Consider the following 27,964-nt stretch of genomic DNA (forward strand, 5'->3'; position numbering starts at 1 on the left):
TTTATGCAGTATAGCAAACATGCCTCCGATATGTTAGTTTAACCACCTGTGCTTTCTCAAAGGCATTTAATGAAAGACAGCCCATAGGATTGCCATGTCATTAATCAGTCACTGCTCCTATGCCTTTTACAGAAACCTGTTCTGTTGAAGATATGGAAGGTGGGGGGGACAACATGCAGGGCACATGTTGGTTCTGTTCAGAGCTTCTGATGAAACATGAACTTTGGGGTCGGGTGGGAGGCAGGTGTGATCCCATTCTCCCTGCAATCCGGTATCACATGAATACCTCCCAAGTTGCGAAAAGTTCCACCTGCTGATTTCAGTAGTTGTTGTTTAAGACAAAGAAGTCTAGGCTGATTTTGTTGTCACTTGGAAAACCTAGCAGCTGGTGGTGATAATAGTAAGGATTTTCTGCTAGGGCAGCTGATTGATGCTACTGAAGAGAACCTCGTATAAAAATGCTGGTGTTATAGTCATAGATTATTCCATCACTTCCTATGTATTTTCAAGGTTCTCCTTGATTGCTTCTGTAGCCATTATCATGCCTGCATGCCACCCATTTCAAGCCATAAACATACAGCCCAGAGGCTCGCAAAGTGCTGCCTGGATGTCAGACTAGTGTTGCATTGCAGCAGTTGTAGATTGATTTCCATAATTTACAGTATGTAGAAGGCCATGTTTCTTAGTCAGTGTAGAAACTGGAAAAGAGAGAAGTTACTGAATTAGCATATTTCACACATACTTAGCAATTTATATCAGGCAAAGGTTTAGTTTGCAAATATGCACAGGGAAAAATGGCAAGGACTGCAAATGATTTATCTGCTGTTTACCATATCCTGAAGCTTAGGACCAATAATACACGGAGAATTAAATGATTATTCTTAATGCATTCAGACAGCAGACACAAAACCTGGGCTCATCTAAATTTCAGATCAAGAATTAGACTTAAAATGGGGGAGGGGGGCTTCTTTCTTTCCAGCTAAAGCATAGGGGATATGAGGACTGATTGTGAAAGGTTTCCACTAACACAATAACTGCAAGCAAATTATAGATTTAATTTTAGATTGTTCAAGAAGCTCTGCAGTGGGAAAGTGTATCATGTTGTATCTGGATTGAAAGAATCAGCTTTGTGTTCAACAAGAATATGGCAAATACTTGGCTCCTGTGGAATGGTCTTAAATTTATTTTTCAGCCTCTTTAGTTTATTCTGCTTGTTTGTATTTATATTTTAATTGCTTTGTTGTATTTTTACATGTAAACTATCCTGGGAACATGGCTGATGTGTACTCTTCAAATGCCTATAATTAATAACACTTCCTTGCCTCCCCCCCTTCAGACCCCGTTGCATTGGCAAAATCTGCTCTGGGTGGTGTACCTCAAGCCTCTGGAGCATACTTAGAGGGCGGATGGAGGAGAGGTAGGAAAAGTCCTGTTGTGCAAATGGAAGTCTGTTCTGCTTGCATAACAGCAGCATTGGATACTGCCATGTGTGATTATACTAGTGAAATGCCCATTAAATTTGGATGACAGGTGGAATGGAGCCCGCTGGATGTTTTGTTCCTTCCTGCTCCAAACTTATTCTCTATGGCTAGACCTCCAGACAGTCTTAGTTTGTAGTATTAGCCGAAGTCAAAGTATTACTTGAAATTAAGGTAGGATTTGAGATAAGCAATGTCTTACTATTGTGAGCAGCTCACCATGCAGCACCTGTTGGCACAAAGCCACTTAGTCCACCCCCCCCCCGACACCACTTTGTGTTGAAAGTAGGAAACCGTTTACTGCCAACTGAATGGCGAGATGGCAGGCCATTCATCTCTTCTTTGGTGCTTAGCCTAGAAAGAAGTGTGTGGGAGTTTGCCTCTTCAGGTGTCAGTGGGACATTCAGTAGCAGACTACCTCAGAGCTGCAGCAGAACTTTGCCTCAAAAGCTGGGCTGGCAGTAGCAGGGAGAAGCCACCTTCCAATTTCTCCAGCCTTCAGATCTTCAAGCAAGCAATAGTAACAGGAAGAAGCTGAGATTGACTTTTAGCACACTGCTGCACTTGCTCAATTAGGACCAGTTGCAGCAGCATCCTAAAAGCAATCAATGCTGAGGTCAGTTTTGCACACCAGCTGCAGTTGCATTTCGGGATGCATTTCAGGATGCTGCTGAAAAACCAGGTGCACAGCAGATCGGGAGAAAGTGGGTTGGTTCTTTCAAATAGGAAAATTACCCACTATTCTGTAGAATTAGACTAGTGTATGTTTGAATCAATCAGCAGAGAAACAATGGTAGCTCTCTCACTGGTTGTGAGCCTGATTTTGCATACAGATCAATTGAAAGGAGGGAAATCTCTTGCTATGTTTTAGGAATGGTTGCCATTTTCAGAGCTAGGGAGGAATTTGCCTACAAACAGATTGAGCCCATTTGGCGGTTTTGCCTTCCTCATTGCAATAGTCACAACTTTTGCCGGATAAGCCTAAGGCATTGTGTAGAATCCTTTTAGTCTAATATTGGGTTGGAATGAAGTGGTGCATCACCCCTACCTCAAACAGGTGTGATCTCAGAGGGGTCTAGATGGGGTCTAGATGGACAAGCATGGGGCAGATGGCCATAGAGCTTCCAGCTGCAGCCTAGGAGGGCCACTTCACCTTGAGGAGGTCCTACCTGGAGGCTGTGAATGGGTGTATACCCAATGCCTGAGCCAAAACCTACTTACAACTATACTGTAATTGATAATGTTTTGGCCAATTTTTAATCCCAGAATGTTGTATTGTCCAGTTTCTTACACCTTTCCTTGTCTAGACTTTCACTCCCTGATGTGGTAGTCACTATGAGTGGGTCCACAAAGTGAGTTAGACCTTCGTGATTTTACAGATACAATCTCCCAGATAGCTGTTTGGAGAGCCATGGATGTCAGTTAAAAAACAAAAACAAAAGTGGTTGTCACCTTATTTTTTTGTGGTGAATTTCATACAAAGTATTATGTAATTCTCTTTTTCTTTAGATCAGCTCTTTGTAGACTCTTTCTGAGTTTGTCCATGTGCAAAAAAGGATAGATTTTCTTATCTGTTCCTTGTTACGTGAAATAAGTATTTGCAGCGAAATAGGGCTGTAACCTACATACTTTCCCAACATTCTTTTCCAGAACGCTCTTTGGTAAACTATTTTTTTTTGGGGGGGGGGGGTTAAAAGACTGGTTCGGATTCATTGGTGCTTTCTCACAATAATTGAAACCTGGGGTTTTACTGCAGATAGGTTCAGTGGATATAAGGTGCTTATTAAAAGACTCGACTTGCTACTAGAGCAAAATATCCAGTAAGATATTGATGAACCATCAAAAACTAGACTGAAACATTCTGATAGTCCTATGTAGCTGCTCCTCCTGTTTTTTTCCTTTTTCTTTTCAGAATACAGTATGAAGCCTTAAATTGGGAACACATTTTTGCCAGTTCAAGGGCAAAAAAGGAACCAGGTGTGTAGCACAAACTCTACAATTGTGAAATGACTTTCTAGCAAAACCCTGTTGACTCCAGTGAGAGAGCAATCCTGACTGGTGCAGGGAGATACAGAGCAGTGGATTGTGTCAAATGCAGCATTTATTAATGACTAATAAATAAGCTCCTCAATGTGAATGTGAGATTCTAAAGGATAAGGGTTGTCCTCAGGAAGAACTTTTCAGTAGGTCTGTGGAGTATTTTATACGAAATAAATAAACATTTCTGATACCTCTGGGTTTATGTGGGCAGCACCAGAACTGGGATTTCTATATTTTATTTTTCTTTGTCTTTGCCTTGTAGCACTCACAATTATACCAACATCACCCACTCAACTATCCTTCTTGTGCATCAAAACATACTCCCTAAGGCCAGCTCTGTGATGTCTTCATAGTGAAACTTTTATTTGGGTGATAATAACATTGCCTTCCTTTCTAGAAAGACTGTACCATTTCAATTAATGGCTGCTCTTTGATCAACTAAGTAAAAGCAAAATATTTCTTAACATGGCTCTTTCTTTAAATAGATGACATTTCCCTAGACCTCCTGGCAGCTTTAAATATAATTTTAGTCATTGCTTAAATCACCTGGTGTTACAAGAAATCTACTGAATCATTGACAACAGAGAGGAAAAATAAATGTTATATGCTCACCAGTGTTTGACTTAAGAAATGTTAAATTGTCATCGTGGGCTATATCAAATGCTAGTCCTACTCAGAGTAGACCCATTAAATTAATGGGCATTAGTAACTTGAGTATATTAATTTCTAATTTCTGCTTGGAGTAAAACTTAGTTGGATACAACCCAGTGTGCATGGGCTTATATGTAATGAAATAATCACATATTATTTGATTCAGTTTAAACATATTACATGAAAAAATAACTCCCATAGATTTAAAGATGGATCAATCCATAATGTGTTGAATATGATTAGTCACTTAGGGCATATGTAAACTTTTTGGGCCTTTATCTAAAGTAGTTTTCAGAGATTATTTTACTCATGCATTTAAAAATTGCTAGAAGAGGAAAAGAAATAATTCAAAACCCAACACCTTTTTGGGTGCATTCCTAAACATATTTAATTCTGAGAGAGCATGCTTAGGAGTGTTTTCTTTGTAATGCCTTGCCAGACAGAAGTGTGACACATGGGACTTCAAAAAGTGCATAGGAACAAGTGGCACCCAAAGTGGCCTGCAGGTGTGCCTCATTTTGCTTTTTTGTTGGTAGCTACCATATTTTTTGCTCCATAAAACACACCTTTTCCCTCCTAAAAGGTAAGGGAAAATGTCTGTGTGTCTTGTGGAGCAAAGGCTCCCTGTAAAGCAAGCGGAGCGCGCGCATTTACAGGGAGCTGGGAAGGAGGGGCGGGCGGGAGCCGCTCCCTGTCAAGCATCTCCTCCGCTGCCACCACTGCCCCGGGCTGCTCTACCTCCTCCAAAGCCACCGCTGGCATGCTCTGCTTTTTGAGCAGCGGGCGGTGGGGGCGGGAGAGAAAAGAGCATCCGGGAGCTCCGTCGCTGCCAGACAGGAGCCGTGCCTGACGTGAGGGGAGCCTTTGGCTCAGAGGGGAAAGGCGAGAAGAGAGTTGCTTCCCTCAGCTGCTCTTTGTTGAACGCGGCGTCGGCAAAGGGCAGAGGGCTGCCCCAACCCCAACACACACACACACAGCCCTCGAGCTTCTCTTCAACACCCCTTTACTGGCCCACACACAAAAACACACACCCTCTGGCTTGATTCCACACACACACAGAGCCCTTGAATTTATTCAACACCCCCGCCCCTTTATTTGATTCAACACCCCCCTACAAACACACACATACACATACATACCTTGACTTGATTCAACACACACACACACACACACACACACACACACAGCCCTTGAGTTTATTCAACATCCCCCACCCCTTTATTTGATTCAACATCCCCCTACACACACACACACACACACACAGCCCTTGAGTTTATTCAACACCCCCTTTATTTGATTCAACACCCCCCTACAAACACATACATGCACACCTTGACTTGATTCAACACTTGGGCTTGCTCTGAATGTGAGAGGGTTTTGTATGTGGGACATCAAAAGCAGCAAAGGATACATGCATTTGGGACCATATGTGGTGCATCTCTCCCCCCTCATTAGAGAATAATAACTGGGACTAGCTGTCAAAAGTCACAGATCAGAGATGCTCATATTTTTCATTGATATAGTAGCTAAAGGTCAGAGATGTTACTGATCTTAAAGGTGATCTGTAAAACCCAGTGACACAGCATCCTCACAGTAAGTAAGAAGCTGGAAGTAGGTTCTTCATTGTGGCTTTTCTGAGGCACATAGCACTAGTCACCATGATGTCAGTGATTATGCTGATATACCGGTTGTTTATTAAATACCAGTTTAGTACAACATTTGATTCAGAATATTTTTTTTCTTGTTTTCCTCCTCTAAAAACTAAGTGCGTCTTGTGGTCGGGTGCATTCTATAGTGCGAAAAATGCGCTAATTTTGGTGGTCATTATAATTTTGGTGGTCAGATAATGTGTCTTCTAGAGTCCTGTTCACACATTATTGATGCATAGGGCTCTGACCTGGCTAGTCCCAGTTTGCAAACACCTGTAAAGGAACTCCTACCTGTGAGCTGCTGTTCATGCATAAGTACTCCAAGCAGTAGGGATGCCTGGGCAACTCTGTGTCCTGGGTGCATGGAGCCCCTACCCAGAGTTCACCCATAGCTGTTTCTTTGCAGATGTTTGTGCTCAGTGTGTGAATGTTGGGGGCAGGGCTAGCCCAAGATGGGGCATCAGGAGTGGGACCACCAGCACAGTCCTGCTCCTGCTTCACCACATGAGTATGAGTATATGAATGGCGTAGGACAGCATGATGATTGGGTGGGATGTTACCCTTATCTGAGTTCTAGAAGTAAAGTAAACAGAGTAGAAATGAAAAAGACTGTCACCTTTGGAGGTTGTTTTCAACTTTTGAATGTGTGAATATGTATGAGGACATACCCTCATTTTAGCTCTTGGAGGGAAATATTTCAGAGTGTTTGGGAGGTTGTGTGTACTCTTGATGGCTAGAAAGCATTGGTGATTTTCTTTTTCCTCTCCTTTTTCCTATTACAGAATAAAGATAAGTTAATGAAATATGATTTCCCAGGTACTCTGGCATTCAAACTGCAATGATAATCGGATATTGAAAATACTGTACACATTGGGTATGAGTTTGTGTGTGTGTGTGTGTGTGTGTGTGTGAGAGAGAGAGAGAGAGAGAGAGAGAGAGAGAGAGAGAGAGAGGTGAATATCTCAGCAATTGATAGCTTTGAAATTATTCAAATGCTTAATGTTTTCATTCTAATGCTAAATTAGAATCCTTTTTCTGAACCAGCAAATTCTACTTCTTCTCCACACACCATTTTTCTTTCCTCATTGCTTCTGCAAATTGCAGCCTATAGGTCTACTGCCAGATTCCACAGTTACCAGGCAAACAGTTTCTACTGTCTTAATAGAATACTGTAGTTCTCATGTCCCCTTATGTAATCTGTCGTCACACTGCATCATGTGTTTTGTACTGTTAAAGTAGCATACACATGTTATTTAGTAACAATAAGGAACTCATGATGCCATGCAGTGATGCAATGAGAATGTGCAAAAGTGCCTGAGGCTTTGTAAATATGAGAAGTATAGTATTTCAAGTTACAAAACCTAAAATCCAGTGCAAAGATGGATTAGAGGTAGTAATCAGCAGTACTAATGTTTGGATGCCAATAAGGAATTGCACCAGGGGATTTCACACATATCTCTTCTTCGTTATTGGTTTTGCAGATCGTAATATTGAAACTCCCTTTACATATGGAGCTATGCAGCACATTCTGGTCAAGGATGAGGAATGTCTGCCAGTTTAAATCATTATCTTAACTACACACGATGCGTTTATCATTTCATGGCCAATGGGGAAGAGTCGCCTACTGAAATATTTACTACTACAGTAAACAGGATTATGTAGGCAAATTATTTTTCCCTTTTCACTGAGCAGTCAATGAAATTACTTATTTTTGCTGGCAAATTCAGCCTGCCACCTTCATACTTTATTGTGCTCCCTACTTTCTTGACTGCAGTGTTCTTATGTAAAGATTTATGTTTCTGAAATACATTTGTGTGCATGTGTACCCCTGTGGTGGATTGACAGGCATGTGCATCATATGTAAATGCCACACATTGTAGTTGGAGTGGGGAACCTCAGGCTCTGGGGCTCTGTCTGGCCCTTGGTATTCTCCCTTTCTGAGGCAACATCCCTTGGCAACCCTGCTCCATGCTTTCCTTGAGTGTTTTTGCCAGACTGGAATGTGTTCTTGAACTGTGATAATGCCTCCTGCTTGCCTGGAGGGAACACGGAGATGTTTGTGTGAAAAGAAAACTCTTGGTTGTTGTTTTTTTCATGGCTGAAATGTAACCTACTGTACAGGGTGGCAGTTTGTGGAATGCCCTCCTTGGTGAGGTGTGTTTGTCAGGGGCTGTGATCCCACTTCTCCTGCCCCATGTTCATTTAATGTGGGAAAAGAGTGAGTGTGAATACAGTGGGTTGTATCCAGCTAAGTTCTACTTACAGTAGACCCATTGAAAATAATGTGCCTAAGTTGGCCATGTGTGTTAGCTTCAGTCAGTTGTATTCAATGCGAATCCTACTGAGAGGGACCCATTGACATTAATGACCATAACTTACCTGTACTTAGGTTCATTAATCTCAGTATGTCTGCTCTGAGTAGTACTTAGTTGAATCATACCCAACGGGACTACTCTCAGTAGGACTAGCATTGGCTACAAGCCTGGTCTTTCAAAATCACTCAGGGAGAAGATTTCAGCTGGGATCCAAAGTGTTGTGCACATGTTTTGTCTGCTGTTCATTTGCACCAGAATTTCTTTGTTAGAAGTTATTTCTTCCCCAAATTGCATGTTCTCCTTTCTTCCTTTTGTGAAGCTCAGTGCAGGTTATTCTGCATTGCATTCATGAGGCCTACATCCATGTACCCTCAAGACTTATATTGTGTTGTCTAAGCTACAAATAATTTTGGAATTAACATAGCATAAGAGAGGTTTTTGTTGGGCTAGAGCCCTGTTGTATAGAACAGCCTTCACCAGTCTGATGCCCCCCAGGTATTTTGATCCACTCTTAAGAGTTGTGGTCCAAAAAACCTTGAGAACAAAGGCTGCTGCAAACTTTGAAGCACACATAGTGATTCATGATCATGTCAGATCTTGGGTCTGTGAACATTGTGGCAGCAGCTCTCCAAGGTGTCCGTCAGAGGCTCTTTCAGATCACCTGCCACCTGTTAATGCTTGAGACACCTAACTTTAGGTCTGTCAGACTAACCTTTAAGTTGTTGATTTCTATAATGTATATCTTTACTGCATTAGCAGAGGTGACATTTTGTCACAAATATTTGATATTTTCCAGCTATCATCCTTCCCCAACCTGGTGCCTCCAGATATTTATTAAGACTCCCACCAGTCCTGGGAGCATGGTCAATGACCAGGGATAATGGAAATTGTTGTTCTAAAACATCTGGGGGCACCATGTTGGGAAAGGCTACCTGAAATAAATATTCTAGCAAAATGAGCTCTTGTACAATTTCTACAAGCATATTTATATTATATTTTACAGTGGTACATTTGCTGCCCATGAGATGCATTTTATCCACAAACTGTTCATATGGCATAATTTTCTTTCAGAATGCCAAGGCTACATTGAATGAAGAAGATCCAAAGGGAGCTAGCAACATTTGATAAATTGGCAGCTTGATGGCTAATGAAATTCAAGTGCTGACAAATAGAAGATGAAGTGTTTTGTATGGGATCATTTAAATGATTCCTGCACGTTGCTATGTTGCAAATCAACAAAATGCTGTTGGTATTGCCATGGAAAACTCAGTGGAAAATCTGTGCTTACAGCATATTCCAAATCCACAAACTTTAGGAAAAAATAATGTAAAAGGGAAAGATAAGTCTACAAAAATGATATATTCAGTAGTATTGAATAATGAATCAGTGCGTGAATTCAGTGATGGACATGATGTGGTTGAACCAAGTAGAGCTTAATCAAGAAGACAAAACTAGTGGCTGGGATTTCTTTTGTTAAGTACACAGCCTATTTTGCATGGGGGCTGCATTTCTCCTTACAAGTGCAATTCACAGTAGTGCTCCTGGATCTGTCACTATTTGAGTGCCCAGATGGTATTAGTAGCCAGGAGCAATTTTCATCAAGTTCAGCTGGTGTACCAGCTGACTCCTTTCCTGGAGAAAACTGGCCTGTGGTCAGCCATGTTTCTGTAGCATCCAGATTAGATTATTGTAATATACTCTACATGGGGCTGCTTTCAAAAAGGGTCTGGAAACGATTCAGAATTTAGTGATAACTGGTATGCTGCACAGGGAAGATATAATCCTCATGCTGTTCCATTGTCATTAGTTGCTTCGAGATTTTTTAAAATTATATTAAGTGACATAAAAAATAATAATTCATTTCTTGACTGGTTCCGACGTGCTGATGGTAAGCATTGAAACCCCTAATCCACAACTGCAGAACCTGCAATCTTATTTTATGTGGCCCCCCCCTCTAAAGCCACCCGATTCTTACCAGTACCTCCTATCATAATTCCTTCCTTCTTGTTCATTCCCTCCTTCTTTTTCTTGGCTTTGTTTGGGTGTGTATCACACTAAAGTAAAAAAGGAATTGCTTCCTCTTGCTTTCCTGAGTAGTAGCTATATTGATTTGTTGTGATAAATATGTGTAAGTATCTATACTAGGAGTTAAAATCTGAGGTAGCCATAGTGAAAGTGAGGCAGGGCAGTCTTTATTCCAGGTTAGTTAACCTAGAAGACGTTTGTCTCTGGTTCCCTTCATTTTCAGGCCTGGCTCTGCCCACTGCTGGCATGCAGTTCCGTCCTGGAAGTTTACCCCTGAGGGAAATTAGCCCTCGACATGGGGGAGAAATGTCTACCATAGTCCTAAATGGCCTGGATATATGAACGGCCATGCACTCAGATCAAAACCTGAGGCTTGCACCATGTCCCTTCTAGCACCAGATGAATTCCTTTTCAATTGTAGCACATAAATCGTGGCATATGCTTTTAAGTGATGCTTGTCTGTCCTCACTCCTGCTTGCCTTTCATTGAGCTTGAAAGTCAGGTTTACCTGTCTCCAAAAACAGCACCATAATTCAAAATGGCTTTCATTGTGGTTGATGAAGACAATGATGAAGTAGAGATGATAGTGGAAGTGGTTATTTAGGCAGCAGTCCAGCAAGAAAGAGTTCTCACTATTAGTATCAGTTTTGAGTATTTTTCCCTAGAATATCACTTATTGCTTATAATTGCTATTATGCATTATACTAGTTACATTTTACAACTCTGTAAGCATATACATAAAGCAACAAAAGACGCCGAAGCTGTTCCTTTGGAATGCATGATAAACAGCAGTTTACTGATGGAACCGCTGATGAAAATGCAAGTAGTCTTAAATCATTTCTGGACAATCCACTCACAGTTTAATGCTGTTTGAAAGAAGCAGTACGGATGGCTGTGGAGTAAACTAACTACTTCTGACCTTTTAAGGCATATGCAGTTGGGTACAGCAGCTTTTTCAAAGACAGCATCCTCCATATTCAGTGCAAGGGAACATGAGACCACAAGGAAGCAGAATAGCTGCAAACAGAATTCTCACTTGAGGTTTTGTGCAAACGTTACATGAATAAAGAACTCTGCTTCTGAGTTAGCTCTCAACTATCGCTAATAATTTAACCGTTGCTACTCAGAAATAGTAGTAGTAGTTTGTATATTAGTGTCTTTCACATAAGACCCATCTGCCAGTGAAGCAAGTCAATAGGGCAATGCTTTGTTAAACTTAGGGACTGGGGGGGGGGGGTGATTCAGTTCAGTTCACAATTTAATGCAAAGCTCTCTAGTTGTGCAATTTCTGAAACAATATGCAAACTGAAACACAGCTATAATTCAAAATGTTTACCTTTCCAGATTTTACAATGCTGTTCTCCAAATAACCAGTGTCTCAAAAATGGTGTAAATTAAAGGAACGTACACTTAAAAGTGTATATATTAATGAAAAGAACATTAAAAATGCATTCTATTAGGGGGCTGTGTGAATTCAAACAAAATTGCATCCAAGTGCTGATGAATTTTCCTGAGAACATTTTATTTTAAATCACAAACAGATACAGAATTGTGGAGAATTTAAGACTTAAATAAGGAGAAACTAAGAAGAAACTAAAATTGACAGATTTTTCCAACCCTGGTTTCAATGGATGTCCAAAATTTTATGAATGTTGGCATTCATGGGGAAGGGAACCGTAGCCCAATGGAAGAGTGTGTTATTTGTGTGCAGAAGGCCCCAGGTGCAATCTTTGGCATGTCCAGAACAGATAATGAATGATTTCAACAGCATCTGCCTAAGACCTTAGCATCTGCCAGGCAGAGTGAATAATACTGGACTAGTTCACAATTAGTCTGATGTGGTATAAGGCAACTTTCTCTGTGTCTAATGTTAGCAGTCCCAGAAAAAAGTCTACATTGAAATGTTGGGCTGAGTGCAAATGTTCCACCTTAGAAAAGCAGCAGCAACAGCCCTGTTTATAGAGTGCCAGTCACAGGAGACAAGGGCGCTTTGCCCCCCCAAAAATATTTGATTGAGTGGGGTGGGGCTTATCTGAGCCATTTCTCCCCCCCCCCCCCGATATTTTATTCAGACTGGCACCCCTGGTGCCAGTCATTTTCAGGGTTGAGCAAGTCACCATTTTAAATTCCCTAGAGTGCCTTAGAAAGATGCCATATCACGATACAATGGCATTCTAAAGAGCATTCTTTAGGGAATGGTAGCTCTCACTGGGTGCAAGCCAAACTATTCATCTATTCAGCCTATATGTAAATGGAGTTTACACCCTTTATCCACAGAATTTTTCTGGGATTCCTAACATTGGAAACACACCAAACTGTGTGACACCAGATCAGACTATTTCTCTATCTTGCCAGTATTGTCTGTAAAATGCTTTCATAGGTATACATGCTGGTCTAAATTACTGCCACCTTTGAGTGTGTACCAACTACCACAACAAACTGAAGAGCTGGAATTTAAAAAAAAAAAAAAAAACCATGTTAAAACTTCTGGTATGCTTCCCCCCACTACTGGCAGAAGCTCATTCTGTCAATTCATTCTAGGAGCTTAAAACTTTAGTATATAATTAGAAGTACCTGCACTGGAGTATTGCTTAGAAGCTCCCCTCCCCCTCTTTTGCTAGTGTTAAAACCAATTAAAGTGGAGTTACTCATTTATTAGTCTCCTCAAACTTTGCAAGAAATGTTTGGATTTACTTCATTTCTTGCACTTGAGTGTTCTTCAAACAGCAGGGTTTAACCATTAAAACTTTGAAAGTTTTGTATAGCTACAATTTAGATCAGCAGGGAGAAGTGATATGGAGGGGAAGGAATATCAATAAGAACCTCAAAGCCTTTTTGAGAATAATGTCTCACCTGAAGATGGTGCATAAAGTGAGTTTGGTTGGAAAATGTTACTATTGTGAAATGCCCATCATTATGTATGTTGCCAATACCCCTGGATAGCTGTTGTGGATCTGGGTATTGCTTAAAGCTCCTCCTTCTATAGCAGCCCCCTGGTAGTGAGAACTGGGGCCCCCAATGAACTACAGTCTCCTAATCCAGGAACAGTCAAATCTGTTTTACCAGGAGCAGCTGGCAAAAGGCACTTCTGGCCACTGGTGCTTTCACAGTATCTAGTGACAAAACTGGATCCAGAAGCACCCCCCCCCCCGGAAACCTGATTCTCCAAGGGAACAGGGTAGGCAACAGACAAATTTATTGGACTTGAAAACCACTCACCCATAATGACTCTGTTTTGCCAGGCTTCAAGCTCAACTTCTTTTCCTTCATTCACCCCACCACTATCTAAGCACACAGATCCTCCTGATTCAGATGTTATGGAGAAACTGTGCTGACTGTTACCAGCGTACTAATGGCACCTGCCCCCCCCCAACCCATAATAACCACTCCAGCAACTTCATGTAAGCATTAAATATATTGGGAATAAAATAGTGCCCTGTGGTACCCCATAGTGTAACTGGCCAAAAAACACTCTCACAAAGCTACTCTCTACATTTGGTTCTATAGATGGGACTGGAACCACTGTAGCACTATTCCATAGAGCTGGTGCAGGAGAATTCCACCCTCAGTGGTATTGAAAGCTGCAGACAGATCAAGAAGCAGGAGCTAGGTCCCACTCCCTGTAAAGGTCATATATCAAGGTGGCCAAGGCCAACTCAATCCCATGGCCAGGCCTGAATCCAGATTGTGCTAGATATAAATAATATGTGCTACCCAATAATGTTTTCAGCTGTCACACCACCACTCTTTCCACCACCTTCAGCCCAAGGGATGTATTTGTGACTGGTCAGTAGTTATTTATGGCCATGGGGCCAAGAGCCAGTTTCTTTAGGAGTGGCCACAGCACTGCCACACACAATGGAATATTAACCACATTCTGGACCCACCAGTCAAACATCCTTTGTTAGATTTAATAAGCTAATAGGGACACGAGACAATAAAACACATGGTTGGGTGTACTGTATATTTGTCCACATTAGAAACCACTTACTTATATGGCAGAAGGTAATGTTTGTGCACACCAGGACATTCTTGGGTTAGAGTTATATATACTCCAGTATTGTGTTCAAATTATCAGATAATGACAACTGCGTATCTCTTAGGCAGCGAATGGGATCTGTTTACACAGGTTAATATTTTGCTGGGATGGGAAAACTGAGTAAGCAAGAGAGTTTATGTAAAATCTAAGGATTAAGGCAGAAATGAGAAACTTGTAGCCTTCAAATGTTTTTGGAGTCCTGACTCCCATCAGCCCAAGGCAGCATAACTAATGGTCAGGGATGGTGGGTGCTGTAATCCAACAACACCTGGAGGCAGACCACATCCTAAGACAAAGGGGGGGGGGAAGGATGACACAACAACAGGGGATGCCTTTTACCTTTTATTATCAGACCAATCTATTGGAGATGCCTGTGAAGTAAAGAACTCTTCAGAGAAAACCATTGTGGGATCCCATCAAATTTTCCCCCATCCCATTTTTGGTCAATTTTCTGAACAGATACATACATGAAATTCATGTCTAGGACAACAAGAAAGAAAGAGATGGTGGCCCCAAGACCAAGAAGCTGAATAGAAAACAGTGTTATTCAGAATGAATAATTCATGCAGTGAAACTCTGCTTTTCCCTATGAAGAGGTTGGTAGTTATTCAAAAATAGTCACTGCATAGTATTTATGAATAATTCTTGGCTGGCAACTCATATGGCTGCATTTCATTCTGAATCATTGAGGATGTGAAAATATTGGGCCTGATCCAGACAAAGGTATTCCATTTCAATAAGCACTGAATCCAACAAGAGGAAGTTACGGGAGTATGATGAGACTTCAGGGTGCATAAGGTGCAGCACATGCCATACTGGCTGAACACAACATTCTAGCATGGGGTACAACCCCATACACACTTACCCAAGAGTAAGTCCTGTTGAAGGCAGTAGAGCTTACTTCTGAGTAGACATGCACATGACTGCTTTGTTTGTCTTAATCATAGTTAAGCACAGTGCTTTTTTTTAAGGTGGTACTCAAAGGTACGCAGCACCGGCACCTCTTTTTTGTTGTTAAAAAGTGTGGCACTTACTGTAACAACTTCATTCTAGGGGGGGGGAAAGCACTGGCTGAGCATCATGTCTGAATATATAGCCAAGAAGTAAACTAAAGTCTGATGAAACAGTGCTTGCTTGAAGTATTTGAAAAATTATAAGGAATTTTGATAATTTCTTGGTGGGGGGTGCAAATGCCCCCAATGATTGGATTAATGGGGGAGGGGTGGCAACATTTTTTGCATTGCCTCTTTCTTTTTTGAACAGCAACAATAAAAGCTTCATTGGACTCAATTTTCTGGGACAAAATGTCACTGGGAACAACACTTCCCTTTAGTTAATGGAAGGTCTCAACTTTTTCATTCAAATAGTCATGAAGATCCTAGTGTACATTGTTTCCCATTCATCTGAAGACTTCAAAACTTTTATCTATGAGGCGGATACGTGTAGAACTGCCAAACATATTTTTCTCCTTCTGAACATTAAGCAGTTCTCTTGTCTCATTTTTGAAGATGGGACTCAGGCTGAAACACCTTCTCCACACTTATTCCTAAAGATGAGAATTTAACTCTGCACATGTTCAGAAACACTCTTTATTATTTCAACCCAGGCTCCCAGTGCTAGGTCTCTGCAAATAGACTTGGGCAGATATGAAAAATTAAGCATGTCCTTTAAAAAATATATATATTGTAGATTAACATCACTACTGGGCATATAATTTCCTGTTCAACAGCACAATATGTCTTTCAGAGCAGTGTAGTGAATATATGACTCAAGTTGAAGAGAGCTTTGACTGAGGAAGCCAGTGAAAACTAGAAAGCCAGCCCAACATTCCTAGTTAAGATACTTTTTTCTTCTCATTCAAAAACATTCAGATATTAATATAGTGTGTGTGTTTTAAGTAGATTTGCAAATATTTATTTTCATTTATATCTGGGAACAGATGTGTTATATAAAATTAGCATTTATCTGTGTTTTCAAGTGAATGTGAAACAATGCACACTAGACTCTGCACTAACATGCAAATTACCACCATTTGTTTCTTTGTATGTTTGGACAGCTTATTAACTGATGTCAAAACAGAAATAAAATTTAATAATATGTAGCTTTGAGTATAGATGAGTATAGATAAGGAAATATATTTGTTGGTAGTTAAAAGCTTAAGAACATCAACCAGTGCAGGAAGTCCATCCATATTGATTGCTCCTACCAAGAGCGATCAAATAAGAGCACTGTATAAACTAGAGTGGCTCTTGCAAACGTGAACCAACACTGTTGGAGGAAACACGGGCAGCAGCCACAGAGGATTTGATTACTGAAGTTGGAATATCAAATAAATTACTGTACTCGCTTCTGTAATTCCTCAGTTATTACTTCTACTAGAGGGATAGATAGGATAAATAATCCTATTAGAAAATCAGCAGGGCCATTTTATTCCCTTTTCAAAAAATAGAGCTTGATTCCCCATAGAAAATATAAAGTGTGGGCAGACACATTTTAAGAAATTGGAAGGTGGTCTGCGTTGCTTCCATGGTGAACTTGCTAATTTCTTTTGTCCCATGACAATTGCTGGTCAGGTTTTTGAAACATTGCAGAAACCTTTTTAACCAGAGACAGTGTTGTTGTTCAGTCGTTCAGTCGTGTCCGACTCTTCGTGACCCCATGGACCAGAGTACGCCAGGCACGCCTATCCTTCACTGCCTCTCGCAGTTTGGCCAAACTCATGTTAGTAGCTTCAAGAACAAGAGACAGCTTCAAGAACAAGAGACAGTAGTGCAGAGGAAATAAATGTGTGACCCTGTGGGTTATTGGACTGCAGCTCCCATCAGCCCTCACCAGCAGGGATACTGGGAGTCTGAGTCCAACAACATCTGGAAGGCACAACACCTTCCCTTCAGTGGTGAAAAACCAGAGTGGCTGTTAGGGATGGGAAAGAAATTCAAGTCAGTTCACATTTAAAGCTGAATCTACCAAATTCACACATTCTGAAACAATACAACCGGAACATAGCCATCCTTTGAAATCCACACTTTATCTGAATATTGCAGTGCAGTTCTCCAGCCAGTGTTTACAAAAATGTATGTGTTAAGGGAAACTCTGTATAAAAATGAACATATTGGGGAAAATAACATACAGAAATGGAGGAATTGCTTACAAAAATGTGCACATTCAAAACTACAGATAAAAATGTGTTCATTAGAATAAATTCTCACTAAAATGCTGAAGAATTTTTGTACGAACCTTTTTAAAATAAATACACAAATTGCTGCAGAAATGTGAAGAACTGAATGGAAAACAAAAAAACCTGAAAGAAACGAAATTGACAGATCCTTCTAATCCTAGTGGGCTATTACGAGCAATGATGGGTCTACCATGCCACCTTCCAGGTTCTAAAAAACCCATGTCTGTCTCCAAACATAGGCTGGGGAAGGGGCCTGTCTTTACAACTACTGAAGAAGAAGAAGAGGAGGAGGAGGAGGAGTAGTTTGGATTTGATATCCCACTTTATCACTACCCGAAGGAGTCTCAAAGAAGCTAACAATCTCCTTTCCCTTCCTCCCCCACAACAAACACTCTTTGAGGTGAGTGGGGCTGAGAGACTTCAGAGAAGTGTGACTAGCCCAAGGACACCCAGCAGCTGCATGTGGAGGAGCGGAGATGCGAACCCGGTTCCCCAGATTACCAGTCTACCACTCTTAACCACTACACCACACTGGCTCTCAAGTATACAAGTTACTAGGTGGGAGTGATAATGGTAGAAAACAGAATGCAAAATCTACCACACAGCTGACAAATCTGATTCATTTCTTACTCCCTTCCTCTGTCTGGAAGGAACTAAGCTTTTAAAAATCTGTATGCTACACAGTGCCAGATATATTTTTATGCCAATGCAATGAAAATGACTGTGCCTATTTATTTCTTATGTGAGGCATCTGAGTGGCTGAAGTTGCAAGCCAACATACTCAAGGATCTTATTGAAATCAGTGGATCTGCTTTAGGACTGCTCTTGAGCAAACAGGTTCTTTGTGGCTTGAGTATGTTACTGCATTCGGTGGCACTTGGTGTTTTAGCAATGTTGCTGCCTCCGTCTGGGATAAGTGCCCCCTCCCTTTTTTTAGGAAGCCCAAAATCAGTGGATCTGCTTTAGGACTGCTCTTGAGCAAACAGGTTCTTTGTGGCTTGAGTATGTTACTGCATTCGGTGGCACTTGGTGTTTTAGCAATGTTGCTGCCTCCGTCTGGGATAAGTGCCCCCTCCCTTTTTTTAGGAAGCCCAAAAGGTTGTTTCAGAATGATATTCAATGGCAGTGAAACCCCCACCCTGCTATACAATATGCATTTTGTTACACAGCTATCTTCTATATTTGTATTCATAGAATATGAATGCTCCCAGTGCTTTTTTTATAGAAAAAGGTGCCAGTACTCACCATGAAGTTGTTACAGTAAGTGCTACAGTTGGGGAGGGAATGCCAGTATTGCACACCCTTGAGTACCCCCTCCAAAAAAAAGATGCACTGAACCCTCCCATGTGAAATTTAGGGATTCAACAGACAACAGCAATACTGTGAAAGTGGGAGAAAGGTTACTCAGAAATAAAAAAATCCCATTACCACCCTCATGTTCAAGGATAGAAACCTGTGTCCTCCAGGTGTTGTTGGACTGTGCCTCCTATCATTGCCTGTGCTGGCTGATGTTTTGTGAGTTAGAATCCAACAAATGTGCTAAGTGCTGCAAACCACCAAATTTAATAAATAAATAATAATAATACAATAGGAAAAAGTTATGTATATATTCAATAAAGAGGTTATGCATATATATATATATATATATATATATATATATATATATATATATTACTTATACATGTGATTTCAGAATTCCACATGGCCATCTCTTACATGTGTAAAGAGACCTGATGCCCTCCAGCTATTTTTCATTCTAATACCCATCAGCCCTAGTCAGCATTGCCAGAGTGAAATAGTGTCTCTTTATCATCTTAGAAATAATTTTCTCTTCACAGTACTCTTTATTATTCACCACCAAAAGTTTTTTCAGTGTACAAGGTCATTTGCAATTCATACCTTATTTATCACTGCAGTAACACCGTGAAGTAGTTACTAGTTTTCTGCACATGGACATAGTTTGAGTAAAGCAGCCTTCTCCAACCTCATGCCTTCCGGAAGTTTTGGACTGCAGCTTTCATAAACCCTCCAAGACATCCGGATGGAACCAGGTTGGTGAAGGCTGGTTAAAGTGAGCATGCCCCTAAAAGCGGGGTGGGGGCAGAATATCACTCCCAGTTGTGGCTCTATAGTGTATCCTGTATGTTTACAGAAGTACATACAGTGGTGCCCCACTAGACGAATGCCTCGCTAGACGAAAAACTCGCTAGACGAAAGGCATTCGCTAGCGGAAGGCTGTCTTGCAAGACGAAAATGTCAATGGGCTTGCCTCGCAAGACGAATTTTTTTTTTTTGTCAAACCGCTATTTTCCCGTTGGTGCTTCACAAGACGAAAAATTCGCTATACGACAACATTCGCAGAACGAATTATTTTCATCTTGCGAGGCACCACTGTATTCCCTTCAAAAATTACTAGTCTCTCCTATATGATATTCAGGGCACATCTTTTAAAAATTAAAGTTAAAAAAAGACTGTCTGCCTGGTAAAATATGAAACGGACCTAAGGACCAAAGTACATCTGGCAAATGGTTGCATTAAAAAAACAAAAACCTGAAGCATCCCTAGAGGACACTGCAAGTTTAAATAAAGCAGTGAGATGGAAGATCACCTGCTTAACCCATTTCCCTCCACCTGCATATGCACCTTTAGCTACTTTTATATCTAAGCATGCTGGGGTGGGGGAAAGGGCGAGAAAGCAATAACCAGATTTCCCCTGTATCAGGAGAAATGCAGCCTGGCGGGAATTTTGAGCAGAAAAACAGCTAGAGAAAACCAAACTTTCTTCCTCTCAAACTATTAGCCCCTTAAGGCCACTTTTAAGAAGTCAGGAGAAAGAGAAACAGGAGTGTGTGTGTTGCATCTTGTTTGAACCTAGGTTTCGTGACTGAACATTTGAATCTGGGTCTCACACCTTAAGTACAAGATTCTATTACTGTATGGAATACTGGCTACATTGGTACGTTGGGTTACGAATTTAACTCATTCTGGAGGTCCGTTCTTAACCTGAAACTGTTACCTGAGGCTCGCTTTCGCTAATGGGGCCTCCTGCCGCCACACAATTTCCGTTCTCATCCTGGGGCAAAGTTTGCAACTCGGAGCAACTACTTCGGGATTAACTGAGCTTGTAACCCAAATCGTTTGTAACCCAAGATACCACTGTATATGGAACTTTGGCTCTTCCTGGCCTTGAAATTTCATGGATACACATAATCTAAATCAGTCTTTTACTGTAGGGCTGCTAGCCCATTCTCAGGTCTCTTATACAGAAGACAATGGCTAACCGCAAAAAGTAAATAGAGTGGTTTCCTTTTGAATACATTAGGATAGAGGACCTGTAGGCTCACTTACTGATTGGACATGCTGAGCAATTCTTGGAGGAAGATTAGAAAACAAAGATCATAATTTGGGGAAGGAGTGAAATTAAGATCCTTTATCATTTCCTTCAGTATCTCTCCCCCCCCCCCTTATTGTACAAACCAACAAAAGTAATAGGAAGAAGCATCATTTGGCTGGAGTTAATCAAACGATTCCAAGTGCAAGATAAGTGACCCACAGATGCTGCTGCTGAGGTTAGCAACATGGTGTTAAGTTGTAAATGAGAGGGATAAACTGTAGAGACAATTGCCCTCAAGAGAGAGAAAGGGGGGTGGGGTGGACAAACTAAATCATACATTACTGTTAAAATGTAGAAAAGAGCAGGACTGCGAGTGTGTGGGGTGGGGAAAGGCGGAGGAACAGGAAACACGGGAAAAGCAAAAGAGTGAGAATCACACTCACGCACAAGGAGAGACAGAGAGAACGAAAGAGAGAAAATGAGCCATGCACTTCACCAGCAGCACGAAGAAAAGCTTCAAACAGCTGAATTTCCCCCTGCTTTCAATCCCTGCCTGCTGTTTTGCTAGCACGCCGGAGGCTACTGTCTGTGTGTTATCTTAAAGGATGTGGAGCAAAGGCGAGTCTGAAGGGCTCCAGACTTTAGGAATTGTGGTGGTGATTTGCTCCTCTCTGAAACTTTTGCACTACCTTGGACTAATTGACTTGTCAGATGGTAAGAGACCCTGCAAAGTTCTACCAGCTTGTATACTTTTATGTATATTTAAAAAAACAACCATAGTAGCAATCTGAAAGAAATCATAATTTAAAGCACCTTTCTCCTTTATAACTATGTACTGCTTTTTCTTTCCTGCTTAATTCAGCAGTGTGGAAAATTTGCTTTGTTTTGCTGCTAGCTTCCAAAATTCCAGTTGAGGGGTATTTTTACATTTTGTTCTTGAATTACAAAGCTCTCCTCCTGTAAATACTGTTTTGCCATAAATGTAGTTCCTGTTTGGTAGAATATGCCTCTCTTGGGATAACTGGAAATAGTCTCATTCTTAAAACTGTTGGGTTTACACAATGCTTGCTGGATGGAAGTAGTTGCTGCATAACTGCTTGAGCCTAACCACATTTACTCGTAAGTAAGCCCCAGTCACTGCAATAGTGTCCTATTAAAGCGCACAAGTGAAATCCTTATTAGTGTATTTAGATACAAACTTAATTTTAGAAGCTTTAAAAAGCAAGTGATAAATGGAAAAATAGAAACTATACTCCATAAACTAAGATTTCTTTCCTTTTGTTTGAGAAAGATTAGAGTTTGGTTTGATATTATCTGGCAATAGGAAAACAGTTCTATTCTACATATTTAAAGGAAGTTTAGCAGCCAAGATTTGTATTTCAGGACGTTGTCATAAAATTCATTAAAAAGCTGATAATTTCTTGAATCAATTGCTTGACATGTAAAATGTAAAAGTAAGGTGAGTAAGCTATCCCTCCCAGAGTTTACAAAGTCCTTTTGACATATTGATGAATAAATATGGTCATTTTACCTTAGCCAGAACCTGTTTGAAATGAAGTCTGCACTAAAGGCAGTGATTTCATCACTGTGAGGTTTACTAATAATATATAAAGCAAGAATCAAATAGGAAATGAATGTGTGAGATATATACAAACATATTGGCTGAGGCTGCAATCCTACACATGCTTACTTGGGAGTAACCACAGTGGAGTAACAGGGACTCACTTCTGAGTATTCATGCACTGTTTCAAGTTTTGTCCCTTTTATCCCCTCTAGAAGAACACTGACAGCAACACCTAGATTAAATCTATTCTGATATTGGGCTCCTTGCAGGTAAAAAGTTGCCATTGGTGACAAGAAATTAAAATGTCAGCCAATGTTTTATTGGTGTTTTTTTTTAGTTATTACATAGCTATATTGCTGATTACATCATCTGAGTCTTCCAATTTTAAGCATGATAATAGATCAATTTACCCTGATATGAAATGAAATCCAATGAGATGTCTTCCCCAAAAAAGCACCCCTGCACCATCAAGTAACCATCAAGGTAGATGGTATCAAGAAAGGGACTCACCTCAGTGTACTATGAAGGAAAGGGAAGCAGTATGAAATTCTGCAGCAGCTTGCAATTGCAGTGCCATCCATGTGAGTGCAATAATTCTTTTCTGCTTGCTCTTCGCTGTAATTCCGACTGTGAACTTCTGCTGTTTTCAAGAAGATAAATCACCTGTTTTGTATGAGCAACACGGTCCTAGAAAAATCGAATTGCTATAATCAATTTGTAGTGGAAGCTCTAGCATAGTACAATATCAGACCTTTATAAAGTGTACTCAAGACTATAATAGTGTTTTAAAACCATTTACTGGGCTGCTGCCATTATAAAATACTAGATGAGATGAACATTTGGCACAAGTTTTTGTTTTGTTTTAGCTAACCTATCATGCAGTGGCACCGTTCAACTTCATTCAAGCACTGCAATGTTATCTGTATTAAATCTTTGCAGTAAGCAGTGCACGCTAATCCAGCTTCTCTCTGTGCTAATGGACTGCATCTCTTCTGCAGCTTTGGTTGTTAATTACTGGTGCCTTTTGGGCTGTAAAACTATCCTCCTAGGACTCAGCAGCCTGTTGTGTAAAATGCTGCTAAAAAGCTTAAAAGTTCTGAATTTATTTTCTCTTGGGGCCATCAAAACCCCCAACTGAAGGAACTCAGATCCATGTCAATTACTCAAAACAGCACTTACCATCTCCTGAAATAACCTTGCTTGCTATGATGTCACATGAGAAAGGGAACTAATCCTCTAGGCTTTGAGAGTCTTCTAGGTATGACCACTGGCTCTTTCTTTGACCTCCTGGGGGGGGGGGTTGATTCTGATGGAGAACAGGTGGCAAACTGTACAAAAAATAAAGTTGGTTGTGGTTGGTTACTGTGGGCTTAGTCATAAAGAGGAATGCCGCTCTCCTATGTTTTCCTTATGGATATGACTAATTCTGAAGGGCCAAGTTAAATGCAACACCATACATAAAATCAGCAGTGGCATAAAATATTTTGCAAGTGTAAACAGCAGTAAATCTAGTGTCAATGAGCGACCCAATTGGCACCTTGGTGGAGGACGGAGGGGCTTTACTGCTCCAGGATAGGACCCACACCTCTGCTATTTTCACTGAAAAAGAAAGTTGTAAGTTAAACTGATGGAAGCTTTCCTTCCAGTACAAATAGCAGATGCAGGCTCCCCAATCTGGATTGGAACTGTAAAGCATTAAAGCCCCTCTGCTCTACCTCCCACCACAACCTCAATCTAGATTGGGGAGGTGGGCTGCAGTTGCTACTTACGCTTTAAAAACCACTCATGCAATTCCTGTTTGTGTGACTTTTGTGCAATTTAGTGGTGTTGGATAGTTGCTGGCATCTGCCTGTCTCAGGAGACAATGGAGGAAGGCATCTTTGGGGCTAAAGTCGAACTTCTGGAAGGTTACAGCGTCTGCTGTGGCTGTAGAGACCAATATGGAAGATACGTGTTTTGACAGATGAAGGAGTCCGGTTGTGCTACTGCAGATGCACTTTGGTGTTTCTTCTCTCTGCGCTTCTCCCAGCAGTCCTCCTCTGGTCACTGCTGTGGAAGCATGACCTGACTGTCTCCAGGTACTGTGGTCATCTGCAAGGGATTCCCATATGGCGGGGTTGATGTTGCCAGCCTTCATGTCACGTTTGAACAAATCATTGTAATGCAAAGTTGTTCTGCCAATGGGTTTGGTGCCTGAAGCCAGCTCCCTGTAGAGTAAGTGTGGCCCTACAAAATCCAACTAATCCAATAACATGCATAATGGGAATTACATTTCAATAACGTCTGGAAGATACTAGGTTCCCCATCCCTGCTATAGAAAAACCAACCTGGGAAAGGATAATAAGCATGGCTTCTACACTGTCTTGCCAACCTTTTAAGAAATTCCTTAGGCATATTGGCTTAGTTTTTTATTGTTTTTATTAAATATTTTCTTGGGTTACAAAAGTACATACAGCATTTCTGCTTTCAATTCTTGGATCCTTTCTACAGATCAGTTATGTTTGATGTGAGACACTAATGTTATAGACAGTATAAGTTTGGGGGAGGAAAGAGGTGGTGAGAGAGAGCAGGGAAAGTAGAAGGAGGATAGTAAACTTTCGTTCTTTTACCTATTGGCTTAGTTGACTATGTGTTTTAAATTTTTGTTTGGTTTTAAATGAATCTGCTGGTTTTTGTGTTTTTTGCTGCATTTTACCACTTATAATGTACATCACCTTGAGGCAATCATGGAGAAGGTGATTAATAATAATAATAATAATAATAATAATAATAATAATAATATCATGCAAATTGCAATGGTTGTTAATAATGACAAGCAGGATCTGCAATGAAGTATTGCTGTGTATCTTCACCCGCTAGGGTAAGTGCTTCTATCTTCAGAAAACCTGAAACAGGAGCTTTATAGTGCTGTTCAGGCCTCTTGCAAGGTGATTTTTCTGGAATGGAAAGGACACCCCAACCCTAATTTTCCCCACCCACACCAAGATACTTACTAGAAGCAACTTAAATCCCCCTCCTCCGCCGCCCTCCATTTTTCTTTTCTTTTACTTTTTTGGGTTTCGTTTTAAATTGGCACAGGTAGATTCCAAACATCCAGTGTCTCCAATTGCTCTCAGTCATAGACTTGATTGACATAAGCACACAGACCACCTGCCTTCTAGATTCCTTGTTCCCCAGGCTCACTGTAATATCAACTGTCATCAACATTCTGTAAACTCACTGTTTCCTGTGAGGTTGCTTTTCAGTTTTTATGTAGGTTTTCTGAACAGCCGTAGCTCAGTGGTACAGAATCTGCCTTGCTTGCAGAAGGCTCCAGCTTCAATGCCTGGCATCTCAAGGTAGGGATAGGAAAGACTCATTGTCTAAAACCCTGGACAACCACAGCCAATCAGTGTAGACCAATACTGAGCTAGATGGACCAATGGTTTGACTTGGTATAAATCAGGTTCCTATGTTCCCACGTTTCTTTTAATTCTCCAACGTACATATTTTGCATATCTAGGGCATCGCCTGAGTATACAGAAACAACTAGCTTATTTTTGGTGTGGTACCATTTCACTCCAGAATGCTAGACACTAAACCACCAGAGTTTGCTCTTACAGAGAATGATAACTAAATGAACTTCCGTCCTTCAAAGGCGAAATACAGGAGATTTGCAAGATGCTGAAGATAAACAAGGAATGATCTTCACCTTTTATACTCTGCTTGTGTGGTCACAGACCCTGTGCAATAAGATCTATAACACTCACATTCACAATCACACAGTACTCACAATCACAACATACATATTACTGAGGAGAAGAATACTGCACTTTGCTGAGAAGCTGAAATATATCAGTAATACAAGTTCTAGCTTGAGTTGAGTAAAGATGACTGGATCCCTGAACAAAATGAGTGTGCTTATTCTGCTAAAAGGCATCACACGGAGAGCTTCCCTTCCCCAATCTTAATTAATGATTGATCTAATGAACTTTTTTTCTGAACATGTTCCCTTTTGATGTGATATTTCAGAGGACTTTCTGGGTGTGGTAAGCACATCTGGGAGTGTGTTCAGAAGAAATGTTGATTATGCAAAATGAAAATGTAAGGAGAAGTCACCTTGTGGAGGCTTCAAAATCAATATGAGAATTGTGCCTCTGTCCTGCTGACACAAGAAATTCAGTTTTACTGAATTGTAGATTGGGCTGCTAGTGGTTTAAAATAGCAATCTGACAGTCAGAAACATTCAGACAAAAAAAATGCATAATTAGACAATCCATTTTATTTTATTGTTCCTCTGAACAGCTCTGCCTGATGAAGGCCCTCCTGTTGAGATTGAAAAGACCACAGTTCTAAAGAAATATAAATGATCTCTAATCAAATATAACATTTTATAGCATTCTATATGCCATCCTATTGAGCTAAAATGGAATAGCGGTGACCATCAATGTAATGGTGAAGGCTTATAGAATCAAGAATAATTTACTTTTTCATTCTATCTTACTTTAAACAAATGGGGACCCATTCTCCATTGAAGAATTCTATGAACTTCCTGGATTTGAAGATCTAAGATACATGAACAGAGACTCCCTCTTCTGAATATCTGCCCTTTGAAACCATTTGTAGTAGAAGATAACCCAGGAACTCAAACACTTAAAGTCTGTGTGACCAAAGGTAATAATAGCATGGAAGAAGTATTAGGTGAATACCAAAGAAAGCCAAATTTGATTGGCTAAGTAGCATAAAGACATAATTGTCTTCACTATAGGATCTCTTATTAGATGGGATTGTTTATGTGACTATTCCCAGGAAAAGACCTAATAATTGTAAGGAAAAAATAGTACCAAACCAAGATCAGATCAAGGAACATGAAAACAAAGGATTCAAAAAAGTCTCTTAAAATCTATTGCATCTCTTCTTCCGTAATCTTCCCCTTTTTCATAAGTAGGATATAATGTTTCTCTTGTTGGTTCATATGAAGCCATAAAATATTTTTGTCAGCAGACAAGATAAAATAGACCCCATTTTTAAGCCATGAGATTTCTGCAGAAAAGGAGGATTAAATTCCAAAATGGTCTCTGCCGAACTGTTTTATCCACCTGTGTATGTATTTGCACTTCTCTAGCATCATGGTTTTTCCACCAAAGACACCATCTTCTTATATTTCTAACAACCACATCTACAACCCCCGCCCCATTTCAGTCAAAATGAATGAAGGAGGTTAATGATCCTCTTAGTGTGCAATTCTTTAGCTCCCGAGAAGGCATTCCAGGAGTCACAGGACAGATTGGATATCTCTCTAGAGTGTCAGACAAAGCTCAGATGTTGGAGAGGGAGATTCAGTGTCAGATTTTCCTTCCCTGCCACCATCAAGGGCTCTGACACCCTGGTCCAACACCAGTAGGGCCAAAAAAGATGTGTGTCAGGTGCAGTTCATGAACCAGAAAACAACTTGGAACTGAAGGATCCAGAACCATCCTGGTACCTTGACAAATCCCCAAGCTGGGGAGGAGGAATTTACACTTCTCAACATGCTTCTCAGTGTGTCCAAGTTGCTTCATTTCATTGAAAACTTTTTAAAAAAACAAAAACCAAACTACAAAAGCAGACGGAGCAACACAGTACTGTACCATTACTCAAGCTCAACAGGGCTTTGGCTCTGGCAGTTGATGAATTGCCTTTGGTTCTTCTTCCCACTTTAGGATTTCAGCC

At 40.6% G+C, this 27,964-nt stretch overlaps 1 protein-coding gene and 1 long non-coding RNA gene across 6 annotated transcripts in view; one reads left to right on the forward strand and one right to left on the reverse strand.

Moving 5' to 3' along the window:
* KCNIP1 (potassium voltage-gated channel interacting protein 1) overlaps nt 1-27,964 on the forward strand; it is a 307,522-nt gene that overhangs the window by 205,589 nt on the left and 73,969 nt on the right. The window contains exon 1 of one of the 5 annotated variants that reach the window (XM_033139865.1): nt 21,115-21,423. The exons of the other annotated variants lie outside the window; for them this stretch is intronic. Within the exon in view, the coding sequence (XP_032995756.1) occupies nt 21,315-21,423 (109 nt within the window). The 5' untranslated portion in view covers nt 21,115-21,314. Of the gene's footprint in view, nt 1-21,114; nt 21,424-27,964 lie in introns of those variants that run through there. 5 annotated transcript variants of the gene reach the window in all.
* LOC117041277 lies at nt 247-23,553 on the reverse strand. Its single transcript, XR_004425948.1, has 3 exons — nt 23,453-23,553; nt 22,784-22,960; nt 247-698 (listed from the first exon to the last, which is right to left on the reverse strand). It is a non-coding gene; the product is annotated as an uncharacterized LOC117041277 (long non-coding RNA).

Source organism: Lacerta agilis, chromosome 2 (genome assembly GCF_009819535.1).
Source record: "Lacerta agilis isolate rLacAgi1 chromosome 2, rLacAgi1.pri, whole genome shotgun sequence".
Lineage (NCBI taxonomy): Eukaryota > Metazoa > Chordata > Lepidosauria > Squamata > Lacertidae > Lacerta > Lacerta agilis.